Below are 23,328 nucleotides of genomic sequence, written 5' to 3' on the forward strand. Positions count from 1 at the left end.
ATCTACTCTCTCAGCAACTTTCAAATATATAATAGTATTGTTTACTTTAGTCACCATGTTGTACATTACATCCCCAGAACTTATTTATCTTACAACTGGAAGTTTATACCTTTTGACCCTACTCACCCATTTTGCCTACCCCCAACCCCATCTCTGGCAGCCATCAATCTGTTCTTTGTATCTATGTGTTGTTTTTTTAGATTCAACCTATAAATGGAATCATACAATATTTATATTTCTCTAACTTTATTTTACTCAGCATAATGCCCTCAAGGTCCATCCATGGCACAAATGGCAGCATTTCTTTCTTTTTTTGGCGGAATAATATTCCATTGTATGTATATATTGATATATACCACATTTTCTTTATCCAACACTGTTCTACTTTCTGTATCTATGAATTTGACTAGTCTAGGTACCTCATATAGTAGGTAGAATCATCCAATATTTGTCCTTTTGTGTCTGGCTTATTATACTTAGCAAAAATGTCTTAAGAGTTCATCCATATTGTAGCATGTGTCAGAATTTAATTCCTTTTTGAGGCTGAGTAATATTCCATTGTATGTATATAGTACATTTTGTTTACCCATTCATCCATTGATGGACATTTGGATTGTTTCTGTCTATTGGCTATTGTTGGCAACACTGCTATGAACATTGGCGTACAAGTATTTATTTCAGTCCTGCTTTCTTTTTCTTTTTTTTAAGAATTCAGCTTTTTATTGAACATGTTACAAAAGAGGTTTAGTCAAAAAGACCATAGCCCGTGTTGTCATTGGATTCCTCAGGTTCTTTTTTCCATTTTCTTTTTCTTTTTTCTAAGATTGGCACCTGAGCTAACATCTGTTGCCAATCTTTTTTTTTCTTCTCCCCAAAACCCCCCAGTACATAGTTGTGTATGCTAGCTGTAGGTCCTTCTAGTTGTGTTATATGGGATGCTGCTTCAGCGTGGCTTGATGAATGGTGCTGGGTCCATGCCTAGGGTCTGAACTAGCAAAACCCTTGGCCGCAGAAGCTGGAGTGTGAGAACTTAACCTCTTGGCCACGGGCCGGCCCCAGGTTCTTTTTTCATTGCTTCCACTTTCTTCTCCTCAGCTGGGGCAGCAGTGGTGGAGGGGGCAGGACTTCCTGCTGGGCAGGTCCAACAGCCCCTACATTGCAGGTGAGGCTTCCCCATGTTGATGATGGCCAGAGCCTTTGCAGACAAGCCTGGACAGAAAGGTTCAACATATACATTGGCTGCTTTACGAAGAGCATTGATCTTATCTTCCATGACCATCACATCATCTTCATGCCGGATGATGCAGGTGAAAGTGCCAGGCTGGTGGCTGCCAGGCTCAGCACTATCTGCAGGATGAAGTGAGAGCCTTACCCCAGCATGGCCCCAGCTTCCTTGGAAGGATCAGCACCTTGTGGCAACTACAGAAAGGGGCTCCTTGCTTTCAGTTCTTTGGTGAATATACTCAGAAGTGGAATCGCTGGATCATATGGTAATTGTTTGATTTATTTGAGGAACAATGTTAACTTTTAATTTAACGTTATTATACTTTCATTATACTACTGTGGAAGGTAGTATACATCCTATTTTTCCCTAGTGCTAGTAAAATCTACAAATCATAAGTTCCCAACTCTTGAATTTTGATAAATATATATGCTCGTAATGATCATTCAATCAAGTTAAACATTTTCATCACCCAGAAAGTTTCCTTATGCCACTTTCCAATCAGTCCTCCCTTGAGTTCCCTAGGGGGACCATCATTCTGATTTCTGTCCCTATAGTTAATCTTGTCTGTGCTTGAAGTTCATACAACGGGAGTCATACAGTATGTACTATTTAGCTTTTGGCATTTTTTACTCAACATAATGTTTTTGAGATTCTTTCATGTTGCTGTATGTATCAGTTTAGTTTTAAAAGTGCTGTCTAATATTCCATTGTATCTATATACCACAGTGTGTTTATGCATTCTCCTGCAGATGAACATTTGTGTTGTTTCCAGTTTTTGACTACTATGTAAAAGCTTCTATGAACATTCATTTAGACATCTTTGTGTGTGTATATGTGTTTTCATTTCTCTTTGGCAAGTACTTAGGTAGTGAAGTTGCTGAGTCATATGTAAAGTGTATGTGTTAATTTTATAAGAGACTGCCCAACTGTTTTTCGGAGTGGTTGTATAATTTTACTGTCCCGCCAGCAAGTATGAGAGTTCTGGTTCCTGTAAATTCTTACCAACATTTGCTGCTATCAGACATTTTCGCATTGGACATGCTGGTGGGTATGTTGTAGTGTCTTATTGTGACTTTAATTTGCTTTATCCTGATGACTAGTGATGTTGAACACCTTTTTGTATACTTATTGGTCATCCCTTTTGTGAAAGAAATGTTCAAATTTTTTGCCTATTTTTAGATTGGATTGTTTTCTTATTATTGATTTGTAAGAATTCTTCACATATTGGGATACAAGTCCTTTGTTTATTATATACACTGTAAACTTTTTTCCCCAGCATGTGTCTTACTTCTTCACTTTCTTAATGCATCTTTTGATTGTCTGAAGTTTTAATTTTTATGAAGACTGATTTATTAATTTTTTTCTTTTATGATTAATGTCTTTTGTGTCTTGTCTAGGAAATCTTGACCTTTACCCTCACACTTAGTTGTGTGCCCCCTTCTCTTCTGCATTGATACTGCAAAAATTAATTTTTTTCGTTGAGGTGTTTAATTTGGTTCTTAACACTTTATTGACCTACAGCATACATACAGAAAAGTGCATAAGTTGTAGTTTTACAGCTCAATAAATTTTTATACAGTGAACATATCTATGTAATCACCATCTTGATTAAGATAAAGAGCATTATCAGCATCCCAGAAGCCTCCCTCATGCCCCCTACCACTCCTCCCAAAGGTGGTTACTCGAATCTAACTTCTATTATATAGATCAAATTTGCCTGCTTTTGGACTTAATATAAAGGGTACCATTCAGTATGTACTTTTTTATATCTGACTTCTTTGCTCTAAATTATGTTTGTTTTATTCATCTATGTTATTGCGTGTAGTAGTGGTTGTTTTGTTCGTTGTTGTATAACATTCCATTGTGGGGCTATACCCCAATTTTTTTATTTTACTCTTGATGAGCATTTGGGATACTTTCATTTTAAGATGTTATGCATAATGCCACCATGAAGTCTTGTACATGTGTTTTGGGTAGACATATGTACCTAGGAGCAGGATTGCTGGGTCAGCGGGAAAGATATATTTAGGTTCAGTAGATATGAAAACAGTTTCCAAATATGTTTAATATAATCCCGTTTGTGTACATGTACACGTGTACATTTGCCCATATGCTTATATGTGCATAGAAATTCCTTAGAAAAGACTCCAGAAACTGTTCACCTCTAGTGAAGAGGAGGACTGGAGAGGGTCTTTTGCTTAATACTCTCTGTGCCGTTTCAATTTTGATTTACTGTAAGAGTGTCCTTAAAAAAAAACCCAACAGGGGCTGGCCCCGTGGCCGAGTGGTTAAGTTTGCGCGCTCCGCTGCAGGCAGCCCAGTGTTTCGTTAGTTCGAATCCTGGGCGCGGACATGGCACTGCTCATCAGACCACGCTGAGGCAGCGTCCCACATGCCACAACTAGAAGAACCCACAACGAAGAATACACAACTATGTACCGGGGGGCTTTGGGGAGAAAAAGGAAAAAATAAAATCTTTAAAAAAAAAAAAATCCCAACAACAGTTGTCCCTCAGTATCCATTGGGGGATTGGTTCCAGGACCCCCCTCAGATATCAAAATCCACAGATGCTCAAGTCCCTATATAAAATTGTGTAGTATTTGTATATAACCTACACATATCTGCCTATATACTTTAAATCATCTTTAGATTACTTATAGCACCTAATACAATGTAAACACTATGTAAATAGTTGCTATAATGTGTTTAGGGAATAAGAACAAGGAAAAAGGTCTGTACATGTTCAGTAGAGATGCAACCATCTTAGTCCTTTCGATCCTAGATTGGTTGAGTCCATGGATGTGGAGGGCCAACTGTAGTTATTTTTTTTTAAATTTGAAAATCTTACTACTTTAATATATTGAAAGTCCTGTTCTGCATTTTTTTTAATAATAGAAAAAGTTTAAAATCGTTATTTGTTGTGTTGCTAAGTTATGTCTAGTTGAGAGCACAAACACTTAAATTTTGAAATTGGAAAGTCCTTTATGATTGGGCAGAAACTTGGTGAAGTTTAATGAGTAACCTTGAAGTTCTGAGTTATAGCCTTGCCTCTTCTGTTAATTAACTGTTGAATGTGGGCAAATCACTTAACCTCTGGAGTCTTAATTTCCTCATCTATAGTGTAGAATAGTTGTTGAATTACATGACTCACTAGCCTCATGGGAACATTGAGTGGAATAATAGGGGAGAAAACACTTTGATATAGATATATATCAAATATATATATATAAACAAATTACATATTATATAAGTAAATCATATAAATAAGTATGTGTAAGTAAAGTCATATACATAAGTACAGTCGTCCTCCCTTATCTATGGGGGATATGTTCCAAGACCCCCAGTGGATGTTTGAAACCACGGATAGTAATGAACCCTATATATACACTATGTTTTTTCCTATATGAACATACCTATGATAAAGTTTAATTTATAAATTAGGCACAGTAAGAGATTAACAACAATAATAATAAAATTTAAGACCAATTATAACAATATACTGTAATAAATGTTACGGTTGATCTTAACCTCAGTGAACGATTTTTTTCTCCCCTTGTTAAGTCGAGACCTTCCACCTTTTCATTTAAGGAAACACTTTACGGCTTCTCTTTGGCATATTCGAATTGCCAGCATTAGTTGTGCTTTGGGGCTGTTATTAAGTAAAACAAGGGTTACTTGAACATGAGCACTGTGATACTGTGATAGTTGATCTGATAACTGAGACAGCTACTAAGTGACTAACGGGAGCATAGCGTATACAGCGTGGGTACACTGGACAAAGAGATGATTCACGTCCTGGGTGAGACTGAGCAGGACAGCACAAGATTTCATCACATTATTCAGAATGGCTTACAATTTAAAACGTAAGGATTGTTTATTTCTGGAGTTTTCCATGTAATACTTTTGGACTGTGGTTGACCACAGGTAACTGAAGCTGCAGAAAGTGAAACCTACGTATAAGGGGGCACTGCTATATATATGAGGGGATACACACCCATGTACCCCTAAAAAGAATAAAATATAATTATTGTTTTGAGTTAGTAAAATAATTTTAAATAATCTAGGATATGTAGTAAAGCCATAATTGATCTTTTATATGACTTTTTCTTCCTCATCCCGTTTTAAGCTCATGAGAAGCAAACAAGGTGGATAGCAAGCGATTTAGTAATAATAATAATAATAATAATAATAATAATAATAATAATAAAAGCCAGCTTGTAGCATGTATCCTTGAGTGAGTACTGATTTATTCCAGTTTCCTTCTCCTCCTCCATCATCATTTATGTTCCTGAACAGAACTGATGTTTCTGCTGATCTTGGGCCGGTTTGCCGTCAGATCCATTCCTTACACTTCCTGTCTGTGCTGTATATTGTGAGGAGCTGATCCTTGCAGGCTTCATTCCTTCCCAGGCTCTTGTGTCAGCAATTTCTGGCTGGATTAACAAATGGGAGGAACTGGCAGGAGGTTGGAGGGCAGGAAGAAGGAGAAGCCAGTGCTTTCCCCTCTTTCTCTCTGCTTGGGGAAGTTGGAGGAGTGGGGTGGTCTCTGGAAGCATCTCTTTTGTTTCTTCTGCCCGTCACACCATCTTGTTTTCAGCTTCTTCCAGGTAACTTCAGCCTTGGATACTGGTAGCAAAATGTTTCCTCTCTTTTTCTCCCTCCACCCTATAGAGGGTAGTGGCTTTTTGCTCCCATGCTAACCTCTGATTTGTCTCACCATTCCCTGTTGGCTCTCTCATTTCTTCCATCACTTTTCACTGCATTGAAGTCCCTCTGTTTTAAATCCTCAAGTGGTTTCCATGTTTACTTGTTAGACCCTGACTGGCACAGAGCTCAAAGTGATAATAAATAATAAAAATGTCTTACATGTATGTTCTATTCAAGATTTTTTATGTCTTTTGATGTCCCAAATAGTAGATTGAGGTAGAAAAGTGTTATAGTTCCTATTACAACATGAGGAAATTAGCATTTATTGAATGACCACTTTCAGATTTTTCATAATTTTCCAGTGAAAATTATAGGGAGAAAAAATGGAGGTCCAGAGAAGTTAAATAACTTGCTCTCTGTCCCGTAGAAAGCTGGTAGTGAATGAAGATTGGAATTCTACATGTAAAATGTCTGTATGCGTGTCTGCTAGTCCTGGAAGAGATCCTTTACTGAAGAAGGGTTTGTTTATAGTGTACATACAAAAGCCTTAGTCATTTTAGAAAATTTTTCAACTAGAAATTCAAAGCACAGTAATTTTCTACTCAGCCTTCATATATCCAGGATGCTGTACCCTAGCAGTAATCAAAGTTTAATGTGAAAGTTTGAGTTAGGGCCATTCCTAAGAGAATTTAGCACCTAGGGCAAATTATGGGGAGAAGAATTCTTGAGATGGCATGTTTATTCAGTTATAGAATTGTTTAAGATGTAAGTCTGGTGCATCCTTAGAGGGGGGAAGGGAGAATAGATATCACAAAAGAGTAGAAGGAGGGTAGGAGAAGAGAAGGGCCAAGGGAATATTGCTGCCAGGTTGTGAGCCTTCCTCCTTCACCCCACCACTTGGTGATGGTGAAGGGGCAGTGTGGGAGCTCGGGATATGCATGAGGTCTTTTTACAACCAGTTGAAAGACTTTACCTTGTCTTCATTGATGATGGTGGAAGGGGTGTGTGGGAACAAGGTCTTTTTTACAACCCTCTGAAGCTTCCTGAAAGCAGGGGGTTGGTTTTGTTCACTTTTCTATTCCCAGTGCCTAGAACAGTGCCTGGCACATGGGTAGGCACTCAGTGAATATTCGTTGAATGAATGAATGAGGCTCTATAGACGAGGAAATTGCAAATTTGCAAGATCACAGTTAGTAATAGGATAATTATGAGGCCCTGAAGTGATTTCTGAAGTCTTTGATGAAGCTAAATTTCTTTTAGGTTTTAGACAAACTACATCTTCAGGAGTGTGCACTGACATTTAAGCACTTGGATTTGGTGGTGCCATGCCTTCTTCTAATCCCTAGGGCTCTGTTTCATGAGCCTCTGGGCCCTTAAGCTACCTTACAAATTGAAACATTTATTTTCTCCATTCTTCACCCAGGGAACACAAATAATGACTTATCTTTTATTGTGAGAATTTAATAATAGGCAAGAATCAAATTTTCATTTTATAAATTTTGTCTTTTAGACTGTAGAAGCAATGATACTTAGTGATATTATAAACTCAAGGGGTTCAGTGTCTCCTCTTTTCCTCTCTCACTCTAGCGGTTAGGTGACAGAGGAGTAGGCCATACAATTGAGACTTGGTCCATGATTACTCAGTAAACTATTTCTCTCAGAACTATTTATTATGGTGTATTTCTTTACTCACTTTACATGCACACGCACACATGCACACACATCTTTAAACTTGATGATTTGTATGGCCTTTAGTAGAAAATTTAATTCTGGAAGTGGTTAGGCAGAACATGAATGGCTACGATATGATGATTGATTGGGCCTGCGGAAAGAGAAGGAAGGAAACAAAAGTCATCAAAGAATGTGAAATAGGCCCTTGCTGACTAGAAGAAAGGTAGCGTCCCACTCAGAGAATGTGGGTAATTGGAAGAGGAAGAGTCAGTTGCTTAACATTTTATCTTTTTTTCTTCCTTCTAGCATATAAAATCATATCTATTCTTTCTGTCATAATTTCATCTTACAAATTCCATTGATATTTCCTATTCTTGGGAAGGAGTAAGTAGTATTACTTTCTTAATTTTTGTGTTCTGGCAACATTAACTCTAGGTCACAGTAAGCTTTTTTTCCTTCCTGCTGTGTTATGGACATATAAGTGTTACATTTTCTGTTGTATCTCCTAAGGTTCTAGAACAGAATGATCACAAATGATGACAAATCATTTCCGTCTCTTCCCCTGCTGTACCCTTTCTTTTACATTTTTAAAAATCAGCGAATATCTCATATATTAAAGTGCCTTAAAAAATACACACACCCATTTACTCACTGGCCAGATTTAATAAATAAAACCATTTAGCCATGTATACTTTTAGAGCTTTTTATTTTTTTGAGAAATAAAACATTAAAGAATTGAAGTCTCTTTTTTATCTTTTTCTGATCCCATTCATCTCTTCCTTGAGGTCGCCACTGTTCTGAACTTGGTGTGAATCCATCTCCTTGTTACCATAGAAAAATAATTTCTTAATGAATTTTTATTTGTATTTTAAACTTCTGAATTCAAAGGGATAGTAGCTTATTTTGTGGTTTCTCTATCATAAATCATTTTCATTGACTCAAATAGGTTTTTTTCATTGTTGACTTCTCATAAACCTGGGCAACAATGTAATGTTTCACTTTTGAGCTATTGCTAAGACTGTGTTTAACTAGTTTTGGTCCTCTGATCTATCAGATGTGACATTATGTTATATAGATTTTGTTAGTAACAGTCCTGAAATATCCTTTAGAAAGTCTTCTTATTCATCTCTGTAACTAGGATGAGAGACAGGACAAGAAACAAAGAATGATTTTATTTTTTTTTCAGGCCAGGTCATCATTTGAGAAACTGACAGTATAAGCCATAAAAACTGAAGAGAAGCATATATTCAATGTGTAATGGTAGGACAAGTATCTTTTAGTTTAATAATTATACTTTTTAAAAAAAAATTTTTTTTTTTTTCTGATCTATCTCCCCAAACACCCCCTGTACATAGTTGTATATCTTAGTTGCAGGTCCTTCCAGCTGTGGGATGTGGGATGTGGGATGCTGCCTCAGCGTGGCCTGACGAGCGGCGCCATGTCCGCACCCAGGATCCAAACCCTGGGCCGCCGCAGCGGAGCGCGTGAACTTAACCACTTGGCCACGGAACCGGCCCCAAATAATAATTATACATTTTTGATGCACTATATTCTTATAATCAGCAGCATGAAGAATTTGATGTAATAATGGCAATATGCTTGTGGATAGTTTAGGCATGAGGACACTGCTAAAGGAGAAAATCTAACAATGACTATGTTGTTTATTTTGTCAAAATGTGCTACCCAGCTCCAGAGTTTCCTATTTTGGAGAAGCAGAACTGGTTGATACATCTCCACTATATCCGGAAGGATTATGAAGCATGCAAGGTAAGAGATTGCAATGATAGAGAAAATAAGAAGCAGGCTTTGGTTAGGCAACTAACAGTGTCTGTGGGAGTTCATGTCCCACTAATAATGTATGGAATTCCTGTTTCCCCACACTTTGTGTATTGGTTAGCTTTTGCTATGATACTGCTGCTTAACAAACAACCTCAAAATCTCAGTGGCCTCCAACAACAGACGTTTGTTTATTGCTCATGGGCCTTCAGATTGGCTGTGGGTTGGCTAGGTTTGACTACAGGCTGTCGGTCAGGTTCAGGTGTGTTTCATGTGTCTTCTCATTTCAAGACTAGATTGAAGGAGCAGCCACTCTCTGGGACTTCTTGGTCTCATGGAGGGGGGGCAGATGTTCGACACAGCATAGTATTTAATTTTTTGATCCCTAGATAGGTGAAAAATGGTATTTCATTGAGTTTTATTTTAAAATTCTCTTATTATAGTGAACTTAATCATCATTTGTGTATTTAAAACCCGTTTGTATTTCCTTTCTCTGTCTGTTTGCATCTTTGGTAACATACTATATATGTTACATACTTGCTGGCAGACAGTAGTATTAACATTCAAAATATATCCTTGGTATTGTCTTTTTGTCATTCAGAGCATTGTAATGCTTCTAAGGTTGTGGTTTTAAATTTATACCCCTGGCATTTGTACCTATGGCAATGCACAGAACTAGCAAAGTTTAGTAGCAGTACCAGTTTGAATCTTGAAAGGTTTCCTTCTTCCCTTCTCTGATATTATCCTTTTCTTGTTTCCTTTTTCCTTTGTTTGACCACTTTCTCTGTTTTGTTATTTTGGCTTCTCTTCCACTGCCTATTTCTTAACATTTGGGGCTGTTTCTAAGTCCTATCCTTGACCCCTTTCTCTGATCATTCCACACACTTTCTCCTGATCTTCAGACCAATCTGATACTTACTGAATGCTTCACAGGTATTTCAAATTCAACTTTTCTGTAGCTGAATTTATCTGCTTACTTCCAAACCTATTCCTTTTCCTGTTCCTGTCTCAGGGATAGGTACCATCATTCCCCCAGTGTTTGTGTCGGAATCCCCTGACCCACTTTCCCTAATAGTATATAGATAATCATCAAGTTCTGGAGATCTTCTCTTACTATCTCTCGAAATTATCCACTTTTCTCCCTCTCCATGCCTTAGTTAATCCCATCATTTTTATTTAAACTACCACAAGAGTTCTTATACCAGCCTTGCCTCTAATCTTGCCTCCTTTCCATCTGTTTTCAACAATGCTCCAAAAATAATTTTTCTAGAGCAGATAGATTCGGGTTACTTCCTGCATAAACCTTACCAAGATTTTCCCATTGCTCTCAACCTTTTTAGCATGGCATTTGAAGTCCTTCTTTCTTTGGTCTCTTGACCACCTCACCTTCTCCACCCCTTGCCAACAGAATATTTGAAACTGTTTACTCTGAAAAGCTTTCCCCGATTCTCCAAGTTAGAATCAGTTGCTTCTCGTCTGAACTCCTATAACATCCTGGGCTTAGCCCAGCATAGTAGAAAGGTAGAGCCTATATTTTCTTCTTCAGAGAGCCCTTAGCATCTACAATGATGCTTGGGAATCTTTTCATATTTTTCTTAGCTTGCCTAGTTAGATTCTAGATAGGAGTTAGCAAACTTTTTCTATATGGAGCCAGATGGTAAATATTTTAGGCTTTACAGGCCACAAATGGTCTCTGTCTCATATTCTTTATCTTCTCTTATTTTTTTTATAACCCTTTAAAATATAAAAACCACTCTTAGCTTGAGAGCTGTACAAAAATAGGCTTTGTGGGTCAGATTTGGCCTGTGGGCTGAAGTTTGCTGACCCCTGTTCTAGAATAAGTAATCATAATGAGAATTGAGATTTAAAAAAAAATTCTGAATAAACTACTTTATTAGTAATTATTAGTGTCCGAGATTTCTTACATATGCTCCTTGTCCATGTCTACCTTTTCTTAAAAATACTTCAAGATACTTAACCACTGCTCAGAAATATTTTTCTTGTTCTTCCAGGCTGTTATTAAAGAACAGCTTCAGGAGACTCAAGGGTTATGTGAATATGCTATCTATGTCCAAGGTAAGACATATATTTCTTCTCTTCTTGGTAGAGAAATGCACATTTTACCTAGGTTCTGGAAAATAGAGCAAACAAATTATGAAATATTTAAATTTGAATAAACGTTCCACGAGATCATATTCAGTATTATTGTTTTTTGAAACTGGAACATAATTCTGTTTTTTAATTTAATTTTTATTGAGTTAATGATAGGTTACAATCTTGTGAAATTTCAGTTGTACATTATTGTTTGTCAGTCGTGTTGTAAGTGCACCCCTTCACCCTTTGTGCCCACCCCCTACCCCACCTTTCCCCCGGTAGCCACTAATCTGTTCTCTTTGTCTGCATTTTTAAATTTTTCATATGAGTGAAGTCATACACAGATTGTCCTTCTCTATCTGGCTTATTTCACTTAACATAATTCCTTCAAGGTCCCTCCATGTTGTTGCAAATGGGACAATTTTGTTCTTTTTTACGGCTGAGTAGTATTCCATTGTGTATATATACCACATCTTCTTTATCCAATCATCTGTTGATGGGCACTTAGGTTGCTTCCACATGTTGGCTGTTGTAAATAATGCTGCAGTGAACATTGGGCTGCATGGGACTTTTGGAATTGCTGACTTCAAGCTCTTTGGATAGATACCCAGTAGTGGGGTAGCTGGATGATATGGTAGTTCTATTTTTAATTTTTTGAGGCATCTCTATACTGTTTTCCTTAGTGGCTGCACCAGTTTGCATTCCCACCAGCAATGTATGAGGGTTCCTTTTTCTCCACAACCTCTCCAACATTTGTTACTATTTGTTTTAGTTATTTTTGTCATTCTAATGGGTGTAAGGTGATATCTTAGTATAGTTTTCATTTGCCTTTCCCAGATGATCAGCGATGATGAACATCTTTTATGTGCCTATTGGCCATCTATATATCTTCTTTAGAGAAATGTCTGTTCATGTCTCCTGCCCATTTTTTGATCGGGTTGTTTGATTTTTTGTTGTTGAGTTGTGTGAGTTCTTTATATATTATGGACATTAACCCTTTGTCAGATGTATGACTTGCAAATATTTTTTCCCAGTTAGTGGGCTGTTTTTTTGTTTCAATCCTGTTTTCCTTTACCTTGAAGAAGCTTTTTAGTCTGATGAAGTCCCATTTGTTTATTCTTTCTATTGTTTCCCTTCTCTGAGAAAATGTGATGTCTGAAAAGATCCTTTTAATACTGATGTCAAAGAGTGTACTGCCTACATTTTCTTCTAGAAGCCTTATGGTTTCAGGTCTCACCTTTAGGTCTTTGATCCATTTTGAGTTTATTTTGGTGAATGGTGAGAAAGAATGGTCAATGTTCATTCTTTTACACATGGCTGTCCAGTTTTCCCAGCACCATTTGTTGAAAAGACTTTCTTTTCTCCATTGTATGCCCTCAGCTCCTTTGTTGAAGATTAGCTGTCTGTAGATGTGTGGTTTTATTTCTGGGCTTTCAATTCTGTTCCATTGATCTGTGCACCTGTTTTTGTACCAATACTATGCTGTTTTGATTACTGTAGCTTTGTAGTATGTTTTGAAGTCAGGGATTGTGATGCCTCCAGCTTTGTTCTTCTTTCTCAGGATTGCTTTAGCAATTCTGGTCTTTTGTTGCCCCATAGGAATTTTAGGATTCTTTATTCTATTTCTGTAAAGAATGTCATTGGGATTCTGATTGGGATGGCTTTGAATCTGTAGATTGCTTTAGATAGAATGGACATTTTAACTATGTTTCTTCTTCCATTCCATGTACATAGAATGTCTTTCCATCTCTTTATGTTGTCATCCATTTCTTTCAGAAAAGCCTTGTAATTTTCATTGTATAGATCTTTCACTTCCTTAGTTAAATTCACCCCAAGGTATTTTATTCTTTTTGTTGTGATTGTGAATGGTATTGTGTTCTTGAGTTCTTTTTCTGTAAGTTCGTTATTAGAGTATAGAAATGCTACTGATTTATGTAAATTGATTTTATACCCTGCAACTTTGCTGTAGTTGTTGATTACTTCTAAAAGTTTTCCAATAGATTCTTTGGGGTTTTCTGTATGTAAGATCATGTCATCTGCAAACTGCAAGAATTTCTCTTCTTCCCTCCCTATTTGGATTCCTTTTATTCCTTTTTCTTGCCTAATTGCTCTGGTCAAAACCTCTAGTACTATGTTAAATAAGAGTGGTGATAGAGGGCATCCTTGTCTCATTCCTGTTTTCAGGGGGATGGTGCTCAGTTTTTGCCCATTGAGTATGATGTTGGCTGTGGGTTTGTCATATATGGCCTTTATTATGTTGAGGTAGTTCCCTTCTAGCCCCATTTTGTTCAGAGCTTTTATCATGAATGGCTCTTGGATCTTGTGAAATGCTTTCTCTGCATCTATTGAGATGATCGTGTGGTTTTTATTCCTCAGTTTGTTGATGTGGTGTATCACGTTGATTGATTTGCGGATGTTGAACCATCCCTGTGTCTCTGGTATGAATCCCACTTGATCATGATTTATGATCCTTTCGATGAATTGCTGAATTCGGGTTGCCAAAATTTTGTTGAGAATTTTTGCATCTATGTTCATCAGTGATATTGGCCTGTAGTTCTCCTTTTCCGTGCTTTGTCAGGCTTTGGTGTCCGCGCGATGTTGGCCTCGTAGAATGTGTTAGGAAGTGTTCCATCCGCCCTAATTTTTTGGAATAGCTTGAAAAGGATAGGTATTAAATCCTCTGTGAAAGTTTGGTAGAATTCCCCAGGAAAGCCATCTGGTCCTGGGGTTCTGTTCTTTGGGATACTTTTGATTGCTGTTTCAATCTCTTTCCTTGTGAGTGATCTGTTCAAATTGTCTGCTTTTTCTTGAGTGATCTTTGGGAGATTGTAGGAGTCCAGGAATTTATCCATTTCCTCTAGGTTATTCATTTTGTTGGCATATAGTTTTTCGCAGTATTCTCTTATAATCTGTTGTATTTCTGCAGAGTCTGTTGTTATTTCTCCTCTTTCATTTCTGATTTTGTTTATTTGGGCTTTCTCTCTTTTTTCTTTGTAAGTCTGGCTAGGGGTTTGTCAGTTTTATTTATCTTCTCAAAGAACCAGCTCTTTGTTTCATTGATCCTTTCTACTGCCTTTTTCATTTCAATAGCATTTATTTCTGCTCTGATTTTTATTATTTCTCTCCTTCTGCTGACTTTGGGCTTTGTTTGTTCTTCTTTCTCTAATTCAGTTAGGTGTAGTTTAAGATTGCTTATTTGGGATTTTTCTTGTTTGTTAAGATGTGCCTGTATTGCGATGAGTTTTCCTCTTAATACCACTTTTGCTGTATCCCATATGAGTTGGTATGGCATGTTATCATTTTCGTTTGTCTCCAGGTATTTTTTGATTTCTTCTTTAATTTCTTCAATGATCCATTGCTTGTTCAATAGCGTATTGTGTAGTCTCCACATCCTTGTGCCTGTCTCAGCTTTTTTCTTGTAATTAATTTCTAGCTTTATAGCATTATGATTGGAGAAGATGCTTGTTATTATTTTAATTTTTTAAAATTTGTAGAGGTTTGCCTTGTTTCCCAACATATGGTCTATCCTTGAGAATGTTCCACGCGCACTTGAGAAGAATGTGTATTCTGCTGTTTTTGGATGAAGTCTTCTATATGTCTCTTAAGTCTAACTGTTTTAGCTTTTCATTAGCTCCACTGTTTCCTTGTTGATTTTCTGTCTGGATGATCTGTCCATTGATGTGAGTGGAGTGCTGAGGTCTCCTACTATTATTGTGTTATTTTTGATATCTTCTTTTAGGTTTGTTAATAGTTGCATTCTGAACTTTGGTGCTCCTGTGTTGGGTGTATAGATATTTATAAGTGTTATTTCTTCTTGATGAAGTGTCCTCTTGATCATCATGTATTGGCCCTCTGTGTCTCTCTTTACCTGCCTTATCCTGAAATCTGTTTTGTCTGATATAAGTATTGCGACACCTGCTTTCTTTTGTTTGCAATTAGCTTGGAGTATTGTCTTCTACCCCTTCACTCTGAGCCTGTGTTTGTCCTTGGAGCTGAGATGTGCTTCCTGGAGGCAACAAATTGTTGGATCTTGTTCTTTAATCCATTTTGCCACTCTTTGTCTTTTTATTGGAGAGTTCAGTCCATTTACATTGAGGGTGATTATTGATGCATGAGGGCTTAATGCTGTCATTCTGTCACTCGTTTTCTGGTCTTCCTGCATTTCCTTTGTTTCTCGTTCTGTGTGTGTTAGCCCACCCCTTGACTTCTGCATTTTCTTATGCTGGGTTTCTTAGCTTTTTCCTTATTTATGTTATGTGTCTCTGTTCTCTTTTTTAGTTTAGTGGCTACCCTGAAGTTTATATTCAGAATTTCGTGTATAACATAGTCCATTTTCTGGTGGTCTCTTACTTCCTTTGCCTAGACTGATTCAGTCCCTTTCCTCTGCCCCTCCTAAAATATTATTTTCATCTCTTGTTCCAACTTGTTTTGTGAGTTTGTGGTTAGAGTGATAGGATTGTCTTTGCTTTGGTGATTTCCTTCCCTTTATCCTAACGCTATAGTTGAATATTTGCTATCCTATTCTGATTCTGTCTATTTGTCTCCCTACTCTGTGATTTGTGACCCCTTTCTCCCTATTTTTCTTGTTTCAGGTATGAGAGCCTTCTTGAGGATTTCTTATAGTGGCGGTCTTGTGGCTACAAAGTCCCTTAGCTTTTGTTTGTCTGGAAAAGATTTAATTTCTCCCTCATATCTGAAGAATATTTTTGCTGGATAGAGTATTCTTGGCTGAAGATTTTTATCCTTTAAAGTTTTGAATATGTCATTCCAATCTCTCCTAGCTTGTAAGGTTTCTGTAGAGAAATCCGCTGAAAGTCTGATAGGGGTTCCTTTGTAGGTTATCTTCTTCTGCCTTGCTGCCCTGAGAATTCTTTCTTTGTCATTCATTTTTGCCATTTTTAGTACTATATGCCTTGCAGTAGGTCTTTTTACATTGACAAATCTAGGAGATCTGAAAGCTTCCTCCACTCACATTTCTCTCTCAATCCCTAGATTTGCGAAGTTCTCTTCTATAATTTTGTTAAGCACACTTTGTGCTCCGTTTTCCTTTTCCACACCCTCATGGATTCCGATAATTCTTAAGTTGGATTTTCTCATTGAGTCTGCTATTTCTCGGATATTTTCTTTAGTTTTTTTAATTCTTAGTTCTCTTTCTTCCTCTCTCTGGAGCCATTCAGCCTGTCTATCTTTGATTATGCTAATTTGCTCCTCTATGGTGTCTACACAGGCATTCAGGGAATCTATTCTGTTTTATCTGATCCATTGTATTTTTCCTCTCTAGTGTTTCTGATTGATTCTTCTTTATAGTTTCTATCTCTTTTGTGAAGTAATGCCAGAACTCATTGACTTGTTTCTCTATATTTCCCTTTACCTTATTGAGTTGTTTGATGATAGCTACTCTGAATTCATTGTCACTTAGTTTACCTATTTCCAAGTCCTCAGGACATAATTTTCCGTTTTTATTGTTTTCCTTTTGGTCTTTTGGAGCTTTTATAAATTGCTAGATGGTGGAGGAGCGGTTTTTGCGCGTGATGCTATTATTCGGTTGCAGTTACAGCCTGTCGCCAATAGATGGGGGTCGAGAGCCACATGTTCTGAGCCCTCTGCCTTCAGCTGCGATGGCGGCATGCCACGCGGGTGGGGGGAGGACGGGCACTTTCTCTTGCACGCAGACCTGGTGGCCGTTCAGCGCTGGCTCTCTGGTTCCCCAGGGTCCTGGCTTGACGGGGTACCCCCACGCGAAAGCTTTCCCCTGTTAGAGGGTTTCTGCTGCACGGGTCTGTGGGAGTCCTTGACGATCCTCCAGATGTGCGGCCCCTCCCCTGCTCCTGCCGTCACCTGCAGCAGCGATCCCAGTCTCCAGGGGAGGGAGCAAAGTTCTCTCTTACCCTGTTCCACCTCCTCCAAGGGCAGCTCCAGCCTCTCTGCCCTGCGTTGTTTGGCTACTGTGGGTCTCTTGATGATTTCTGTTATTAGGGTTTTTTCTTTTTGGTTGGAAAACAGTTGGTGCTTTTAGTTGTAGTTTGGAGGGGAGAGAGTCCCAGGTGAGCCCACTCTGCCATGTTGCTGACGTCCCTGGAACATAATTCTTATGTTGGATTTGACCTCAGAAATGACTCTGTTAAAAACAACTTGTTCGTGTCCTTCACCTCTTTACCTCTTTTTTAGTTTCTGGCTAGTGTTTTTCAGAATGGAGGTTAGGGTCTATTTTATGTAAGATGAGTCAGGATGAAGGGGAGAAGCTTAGAGGTATATATGATAAAGCAGAGAATAAATGAAATTCATCAGAAACCAAATATAGGAACAACTGACTTAAATTTTTCTCTTTAGTGCCAAAAGTAGCATCTTTAGTTTTTCAAGTAACTTTCTTTTTGACTCTTTGCTGTAAATGAATGGTTTTGTTTACCACTTATTGCTTTGTAGCCTTCAGATTAATATATAATTTTTTGACATAATTGGTAAGATATTGAGACATCTAGGACATCATGGGAAAAAAAATGCTCTTTTATTACCAGTATCACAAGTTCTAGACTTTCAGTGCCTCATAATACTTAAGCATGTAAATTCTTCTAAAAACTTAGGCCTAGGAAAAATTATTGATTTTGATTGGTTGCTATACTGAAAAGTAAGTCTGAAATATTACTGCATATTTTGTCAGAATCTCCTTGTTGGACTTGGGGTGTTGATTGCACCTGCTCCATTTGGATGTACTCTGAAAACTGTCAGGTGGAAGTCTGAATTATCATGATAAATAGAGCATCTGATAGGGAAGCCCACGCGTGTTCTTATTATGAAGAGTTTGTGGGATAATTTGCAAGGCATTGGATTATCTGTATAGTAGATGCTGGGAGTGGAGGAGTAGGTAGGTTTGAGATACCTTGTTAAAAAAGATTTTAGGTTGTCAACTACTTTGCTACTTGTTTCAAACAATCTGAAGTCATATCTAATTGTATTAAAGATATAATTATCCAAAGGATTTCTTTGATATGATTTCCCACCTCCCTCTTGTCCAGTTTTTCTGCTACCAGGTTCCATTCTTCCAAGAATGTGATTTTATTTTCTACGTTTTCTATTTCTTGGCAGCATTGATATTTCGCCTGGAAGGAAATATCCAAGAATCTCTAGAACTCTTTCAGACGTGTGCTGTTCTCAGCCCTCAGTGTGCTGATAACCTCAAGCAGGTGGCCAGATCTTTGTGAGTATCAGCAGCCTGGAGGCCCTGGGGTACTCAAAGAGAAAAATGTAAAGTGCATTCTCAGACAGAAGCTGCTTCTGGCAGCCTGATCAGCCTGATACACAGAGGGAGAGTTGCTTAGTACGTATAATGGGATTCACTTTGAACAGTATGGATTAATTTTGAAATTTGAGAAAATGAGATAACTAGTGTAAAGGAACTGAGTATTTCAAACACTGTATATGCTAGTTTGATGGGGGAACACTGATACTGTTTATCTTATAAATATATATCTTCCTTGATTTATGATGGGTTTATGTTCTGGTAAACCTATTATAAGTTGAAAATATCGAAAGTGGGAAATGCATTTAATACACCTAACCTACTGAACATCATATTTTAGCCTAGCCTACCTTAAACATGTTCAGAACATTTACATTAGCCTACAGTTGGGCACAATCACCTAACACAAAGCCTATTTTATAATGAAGTGTTGAATATCTCATATAATTTATTGGATACTGTACTTAAAGTGAAAAACAGAGTGGTTGTATGGGGACAGAAGCATATTGGTTGTTTACCCTCATGATCGCATGGCTGACTGGGAGCTGTGGCTGGCTGCTGCTGTCTTGCATCGTGAGAGAGTATTGTACCACATATCGCTAGCCTGGGACAAGATCAAAATTCAAAATTTGAAGTAGGATTTCTACTGAATGCATATTGCTTTTGCACCATGGTAAAGTTGAAAAATTTTAAGTCAAACCATTGTTAAGTTGGGGACTGTCTGTAGTGACATCTGGTGCCCTCAGTCCCCTAATCTCATGGGCAGCCCATGGAATTTTTCTCATATACTATTCCAAGACTTAGCATAATACTTGACATAGTAGGTTTTTAAGAAAAGTTTGTTAAACAAATGACCTGAAGGTTCCTGGATGTAAGCAACCATCAAAGTCTTAGCTGTTAGGTACAGTAATAGCTTTACTATGCCAGAGCAGTAAAGTATTCCATGGGGTTCCCATCCCCACTTTCTGACCTACATTGTCATTGATAGTTGCACTGTCTTTGCATAGAGCCCAGTTTTCTCCTGTCTCTCCAGAATCATGATCCACTATCAAGGAAAGAGACTTAGGCTTGGAAGAGAAGGGCATGTCTCTAACAGTGATGATGATAAATGATGGCAGCTCTTACTTTACATGGCGTATTATTTAGCTTGTTTCTTTTTTGGTCTACGTTTGTAGTACATTGCAGAAGATAAATTACAGAAGACTGAGTAAAATTGGTGTAGAATGGGACCAAGGCCTTGGAACAGCTACCAATGCTGTCACTACCAGGAGAGCTTCTGCTCATGGAATAGAGCAGCCTTACTGGCCAAACCAGCTCATAGGGAAGAGGCTTCCAGAATTCTCAGCTGGATGGAACATGAGTCAAATGTGGGACTAGTGGGGTTAGTCTTGTGAAAGCTTTGAGTTGATAATTACAGAAAATGTATTTCTTCCACAGGTTTCTTTTGGGAAAACATAAAGCTGCCATTGAAGTATACAGTGAAGCAGCTAAACTTAACCAGAAAGATTGGGTAAGTAGGGAGCTTGAAGTTTTTTGTTGTTAATAATATGGTAATTGTTCCATTTCTCATATGGCTGTCTTTTGTTGTTATTATGAATTCTTCCATGCCAAAAATGTCTTTATTTTGTCCACACACTTAACTGACCATTTGGTTAGGTATAAGATCAAAAATCCTCTTTCTTCATAACTTAGCAGACATTGCTGCATGTTTGTGGCATCAGTGTTGCTGATGAGCAGTCTGCTGCCAGTCTGATTCTTGTTGATTACCCCACTTTCACCTCTAGAAGCTTTGAAGATTTTCTCTTTATCATGAGAGTTCTGAAATGTCAGTCATAGTTGTCTAGATGTCTTCCTTTTCTTTTTTCCCCTCATCTGTGAACACTCAGTTGGCTCTTTCACTCTGAAGACCTTTGCCTTTCTTTGTGTAAGGGAAATTTTCTTTGAGTAGTTCTTTAATTGTTTTTTCCCCCTCCACTGTCTCCTTGGATCAGTTAGGGATTGTGTGTAACTGCAAGAAAAGATTTGACTAAACATTGGCTTTACAAATTAGGGGTTTATTTGTTTTCTCATGAAAGGAGAAGTCCAGGTAAGTAGTTGCTGGCATTGATTTGGTGACTGAAGGATGTTAAGGCTGAGGCTTTTTCTTCATGGTTACAAGATATCTGCTGCAGCTCTAACATCACATCATCATTCTAGGCAGGGAGAAACTACAAAGAGAAAAAGACATCACCTGTATTAGGAAAGTGTAACTTTTCCAGAAGTCCCCAGCAAACTTCTGCTTATGTCATATCAACTACCCTTTTTGTAAGGAATGCCAGGAAATGTAGTTTTTAAGTTGGACACATTTCCATTCTCAACAAAACTAGAATTCTGTTAGTAAGGAAAATGAGGAGAGTAGATATTAACTAGCAGCATCTGCCACACTGGTTTCCACTCTATTAGACGTGTTCTCTTCTTGTTCTGTATGTTTCTTAACTTGCCTCTCATATTTTCCAGTTCTTGTCTTTTTGCTGTACATTCAGGGACATTTCCTTAATCGTATCTTCCAGATCATCATTTTTGTTTTTAGCTATTCACATTCTGTTATTTAGCCTATCCATTCAACATTTTTTATTTCAGTAATTATGTTTTTAATTTCCAAGAACTTTGTCTTTTCTCTTCTTGCAAATAGCCTCTTCATTTCTCTGACATTTGAATTTCTATTCTGCTTTCTAGAATTATCTTTTTCTTCCTCTCTTCATTTTGGTTTTTCTTTCCCATGCTGTTGGTTTTTATTCACACAGCTGATGATTCTTGGAAAGACATATATATGACTGAAGGATTAGATAGATTAGTACAGAGAACTAGCATGCATTTTCTCAGTAGTTCTTACGGCAGTATTATTTTAGAAGTGTGTTCAATTTGTCAGTCACTTTTCTTCTATAGGTCTGAAGATTGAGATGTTTGTCTACGCCACTGAGTATTTTATAACTAAAGGCGAAAGTGAAGCTCAGATAAAGGAAAATTCATTTACTCTTTCATTCATCTAGTCATTCTTTTGACAAATGAATGTCTACTATGTGCCAGGCACTGGACTATGCCCTGGATATGCAGAGATGGATTCATGGATTACGGGACAATCAACTAGAATAGGAAATACAGAAAGAAAGAGAAGCAAGTTTTGGGAGAGGTTGATGATAACAAATCAGAGTTAAATCCTGTCTTTCAGAAGATTATGGACATGATGAGTTTTAGCTTCTGGTAGAATATCTGAATTGAGATGTGTCCATTGCGTGGCTGGCTATAGAAATCTGAAACGCTGGTGTTCTGGGCTAGAGATACACATTTTGGAGTCCACAACATAAAGGTGATAATGAAAACCATGAAATTGGATGAGATCACTCTGCAGTGAGCTGAAGATGGAACCCTGGAAAAAACTTTTGGAGGGCTGAGTGGAAGAGGAAAAGAGCTCATAGAGGGAGATAGGGAGGAAGTGAAACAGGAGAGCTCAGGGTCACAGGGAGAAGGGAGAGTGTCTGTTACTCCATCCAGTTGGTTGAAAGAGCTCATTTAATGTTACTCACTAGGGATAACCATTCCATTGGCACCAGCAGAGTTGGTCATTCACTGAACGGCCACTCTACATCCTGTGTGCTTCATAAGTGCCTGTGGCCTGCAGAAAACCTTGTAGGCCTACTTTATTGGACTCATCAGAGTATTCCACAGTCTGGCTGGAACAGGGGAATAATAATTCCTCCTGCCATTATCTCATTTGACTTTTGGAACAGCTCTGTTAAATAGGGAAAATTTCCCCTATTGAGAGGTGAGAAAGCTGAGGCTTTGGGAGATGAAATGACTTGCTCAAGGGTACACAGTGAGGTAATGGCAGAACCAGAGCTACAATTCTGGCTTCAAATCTAGAATTCCTCACTGTAGGCCTGTGATCTTACCACTGTATCAACTGCCTTTGCAGGATGTCTGCTAGATTCTCTCATCCCATGAAAGACAGGATTTAACTCTGATTTGTTCTATTTTTCTTTTCAAATTTCCTTTGCTGTCAGTTTACTTAAGGCATATTGCTGCTGCCTTCTCAAATAATATCTATGACAAATGATTTTAAAAAGTTAGGGCCAGTTAGCTTTCAGAACATTTAAAGGACAAGTAGGGCTACATTTCTCCCCTCTCTAGCTCCATGTGTACATTCTTATGGGATGGTAAGTGGAAAGTACACAAGCTTTGGAGGCAGGCCCGAGTTCAATGTTTTGCAATGTGTGGACGTTATTTGGGTCATTATTTAAGAAGAAAAAATTTTTAATGTGAGACATTTATGAGACTATCAGGAATTTCAACATGATTTAATATCTGATATTAAGCAGATATTAATTTTGAGTATGATAATGATATTATAAGTTAAAAAGACCTTATCCTTTAGAAATACATACGGGAATATTTGTGGATGAAATGTTAGGCTATCTGGTATTTGCTTACAAAAGTAGTGTGATAGATGGGAATATGGATTGGATGGTTCTTGGGACAGAATGATTAGTACATGGTGCTTCTGTCTGTATTTATATATGGTTGAAATTCTCCTTAAGATTTAGACTTAAAAAAAAAAAAAAATCCCAGTGCTGCTCACACTTTCTGTCTTAAGTTAGGCAAACTACTTAACCTCTGTGAGCTTTAATTTTTTTTCTCTAAA

At 37.7% G+C, this 23,328-nt stretch overlaps 1 protein-coding gene across 3 annotated transcripts in view; it reads left to right on the top strand.

Annotated features, from left to right (window-relative positions):
- The window catches only part of LOC124236121 (Bardet-Biedl syndrome 4 protein), a 188,120-nt gene that overhangs the window by 151,527 nt on the left and 13,265 nt on the right, over positions 1-23,328 (top strand). For all 3 annotated transcript variants that reach the window (XM_046654823.1, XM_046654824.1, XM_046654825.1), the window contains 4 exons: positions 9,231-9,310; positions 11,332-11,395; positions 18,497-18,608; positions 20,088-20,160. In XM_046654823.1, coding sequence (XP_046510779.1) covers positions 9,231-9,310; positions 11,332-11,395; positions 18,497-18,608; positions 20,088-20,160 — 329 coding nt within the window. The remainder of the gene's footprint in view (positions 1-9,230; positions 9,311-11,331; positions 11,396-18,496; positions 18,609-20,087; positions 20,161-23,328) is intronic.

This window comes from Equus quagga, chromosome 2, assembly GCF_021613505.1.
Source record: "Equus quagga isolate Etosha38 chromosome 2, UCLA_HA_Equagga_1.0, whole genome shotgun sequence".
Lineage (NCBI taxonomy): Eukaryota > Metazoa > Chordata > Mammalia > Perissodactyla > Equidae > Equus > Equus quagga.